At 37.0% G+C, this 3,347-nt stretch overlaps 1 protein-coding gene across 1 annotated transcript in view; it reads right to left on the bottom strand.

Annotated features, from left to right (window-relative positions):
* Positions 1-621: 621 nt before the first annotated feature.
* CLPTM1L (CLPTM1-like) overlaps positions 622-3,347 on the bottom strand; it is a gene marked incomplete at its 5' end in the record, with an annotated part of 23,390 nt that continues 20,664 nt past the window's right edge. The window contains 2 exons of the mRNA XM_009073563.1: positions 622-1,148; positions 2,336-2,451. Of these exons, the coding sequence (XP_009071811.1) occupies positions 1,070-1,148; positions 2,336-2,451 (195 nt within the window). The remainder of the gene's footprint in view (positions 1,149-2,335; positions 2,452-3,347) is intronic.

Genomic DNA, 3,347 nt, shown 5'->3' with positions numbered 1-3,347 from the left:
TTTAAATTTTATGAAAGGAAGATGCCTGTTCTTCACTAAACTGGGTTTTTTTTAATCCATGTATCCCTGTAGTTTGTTGAACCTGTCCTTATTGTATTTAAGCAAAATCATTCCACTTGAATGATGTCTGTTTCACCTTATAAATAGGATGGGGCAGGGAGGGAGAGGGGAAAAGGCCAAGGAACATGGCAGAATTTGAAACATGACAGAATTGGCCTAGTAGGTCACTGGGGTACCACATGATGAAGAATTTAAGATGTGTTAAGAGACTTTCCTAGCACGTAACAATGATTTGCATCATACAAATACCTGCTGTGCCAAGAAATCAGGTTTGTCAACAATGCAGAAGGATTTATATAAATGTGGACACATACTGAAGGAATCATGTTACAGTTTTTTCACACTTTATTCAGTTTAAGACAACTGAAACCCTCAGCTGTGTTGTGGGTTAGGAATGTGGCAGAATTTGAAGCCCCATCTGTCTTATCATATATTTGCAACAATGTATTTTGTAAGCTATGAATTTAAATGCTCCTATACAACTTACAGTTTTAAGCACAATTTCTAGAATTTCCATTATCTCCATTATCAAACAAGAATGATTTGTAATCAGCATAAAATCCAATTTTATACCTTTCATTTTTGACAGCCACCCTTTGGCAATAATGCTTGATTCTGCTGTAACATGCTGTCTCCTTATGTCACTTTTCTTAGCCTAGTGGCATGGGCAGCATAGCTTCAGTTAGTGAGTTGTCTTAAAAACATAGATTTGGATCTTAACTGCAATGGTCAGGACATTTAGATTTCCACCAAAGAGAAGATGAAATGCAGGAAGTTTATAGCATGACATCTGGCAGACTGTGGACCTTGTGAGGACAAAAGAGGGTCTTGAAACAGGAGGATATCAAAACTAGATTTTGGCAATATAGAAGATGTATTGTCCATGTAGTTCTGTCATAAGCTTTAAAAATACTTTTATTAAATAAGTTTTTTCTTCCTTAAGACCAGATAATACACAAAGTGAGTAGGAGTCCAGGGGTCAGGATCTTCTTCAGTTCTTAGTTGTTCTCTAGGAGCTTTTCTTTTCTGACTTTTCTTCATAAGATTCGCCATACTCATTTACTCTGCTCTTATCCACAGGATAAAGCCTGGCAGAAAAACCCAAATGATTAGTGACCTTATAGTCTGCTATCTGAAGGGTTTAAGCAGTTCTGTGATACTTAATTTTAAAAGCAAATTTCATTATCATCATATTCTCTATTCCCATTTGTGGCAAACCTCAACTTTTGTAAAGATTAGCTACAGATATATCAGCTTCTTCACAGTAAGACTTAAGGGCATCTCATAAAAGGACCTCTTAAGAGATGTGTTAGGTCCCCTAAAGCTTGGCTGGAGTATTTCTCAAGGAATCCAGGATAATTCCCAAACTTGAAACCAGTGCTCAGTCCCTATCAGGAGCTGCTGAGCTCTTAGCTTCTAGAAAAATACCTTAGAAAGGGACCTGTTTTACTCCACTTATGTGTGATTATATAAACCCCAAAGTGAAGTCTGCATTTAGTGTTAATTATTAGTTACACTTACACATCCATATATTCTGCTGTAATGTCAACTTGGCTTAAAATTCTTGTTTGCTCCACATATAAATATTTATTCTTGGGAACAAGAATACACTTCCTGTAGCTTCACTGTGAACAATATTTCATGAGTGCTGCACATGGCCTTCTTCCCATTCTGATTTTAGTTACTTAAAGAATCTGAAACTCGTCAGATACTCAACTTACAAGAGAACCTGATTACTTGTGTTTGCATATATGGTCCTTCAGCCAGGGTTACAAAACCAGAATTGGGTTTGTGAATATAAGCTTAACAATTTCTCTCCTTCCCCTTACTTCAGCTATAAATAGCCTCAGGTTATTTATTTATTTAGTTCTTGTAACTTGCAAATGTAAAACTATTTGGTGAAAAGTAGAACTGCTGTTTTGGGGAGGGCAAAGGGGTAACTGACAAAAATTCTTTGAGCCCTGTGAGAAGAGGAATTTCTTGACTACTCTTTCAGCACTCTTAAAAGGGTCCAGGATTACTGTCAGTCATGGGAAAAGGCTGTTGCTCCTCTTATTTGTATTGAGATCTCCTTTACAGGATCCCCTGATCACCATTCCCTTCACTAGGCATATACACAACTACATTATCCAGACCATACTACGCTATATCTTACTATAGTGTAAAAATTCTTCCTGAAGTCTGTCCCAAACTGTTTTATAGTTCTTCATAGCAGCAGGACTGCAATCATCTACAGCACTATAAAAACTCCTGTGAATATTAAAGGCAGTCATACCATCTTTGGTAGAGATAGACCAGGAACACGACATCGTCTCTAAAGCATGCCAGCCTGTGAGATGTTGGCATAGTGATGATAAAAGCAAATATATCATCTATAAAGGTGTTGAATGCCTACAAATAAAAGAAAAGAATACTTCAGTTGGCTGTGAAGAAAGGAAGCCATCAGTCACACAAAGCCATGGGAAACAGGTTTCCTGTTTTTCCGCAGGAACACAAACCACTTCCATATTTATAACAATACTTAAAGGTTATGCTGAAAAACTCATTAATGCAAACTTTAAAGTGCTTTCTTTTAATGAAGACCATACTGTACTACAGACCATACTGTTAAAGTGACAAGTAAAAAGGAAGTAGGACTGTTTCAAGTAAGTGAGAGCATTGTCATGTGAGAGGAAAAACATGGATTTAATTTCAGTGAGGTCTTAAAAAGAACCTGAACCCTCCCCCTGCCAATTTCATCCATTTAAGATTTACAAAATGTCACTTCACTTTCGTTTTCTAAAGAAATTTGAAATTTGTGTAAAAACTTGCTAATTTATTGCTCTTAAGAACATTAACTTGATAGCCTTGGAGAGATTGTAAAATATTTTCAGTGGTCTCCTGGAAGCAATCCTTTCTTGAATAAGGGATGGATAATTTTCTATACCACTTCCACTCAACTAGGCACACCTGTAGGTTCTGTTTCTGCAGCAGTAATGAAAGGTAAATAAAGCAAAGAGAAGGGCAACTCCTCTGGATCTGGCTCTGGCCTACAGGGAGGACTAGAATCAATTCTTACAATGCACCAGCTCTAGTACTCATTCATACATTGCAATAAACTGTTTCAACTCACTAAAAATAGCTGGAAACAAAGCTAGCAAAAGCATTCACTGTTGGGTAAACAAACTGAGACAGTAACATGGCTTTTCCTTTCAGTATTAGCAAGTTGTACATTAATCTACACCATAAGAAGAGAGAAAGTGATGTACTCGCTAAACACAGGACTCACTCTTCAAAATGAACCAATG

This window comes from Acanthisitta chloris, unplaced genomic scaffold, assembly GCF_000695815.1.
Source record: "Acanthisitta chloris isolate BGI_N310 unplaced genomic scaffold, ASM69581v1 scaffold21334, whole genome shotgun sequence".
Lineage (NCBI taxonomy): Eukaryota > Metazoa > Chordata > Aves > Passeriformes > Acanthisittidae > Acanthisitta > Acanthisitta chloris.
The sequence above is the reverse complement of the archived record's forward strand: the minus strand, read 5'-3'. Positions and strand labels throughout refer to the sequence as shown.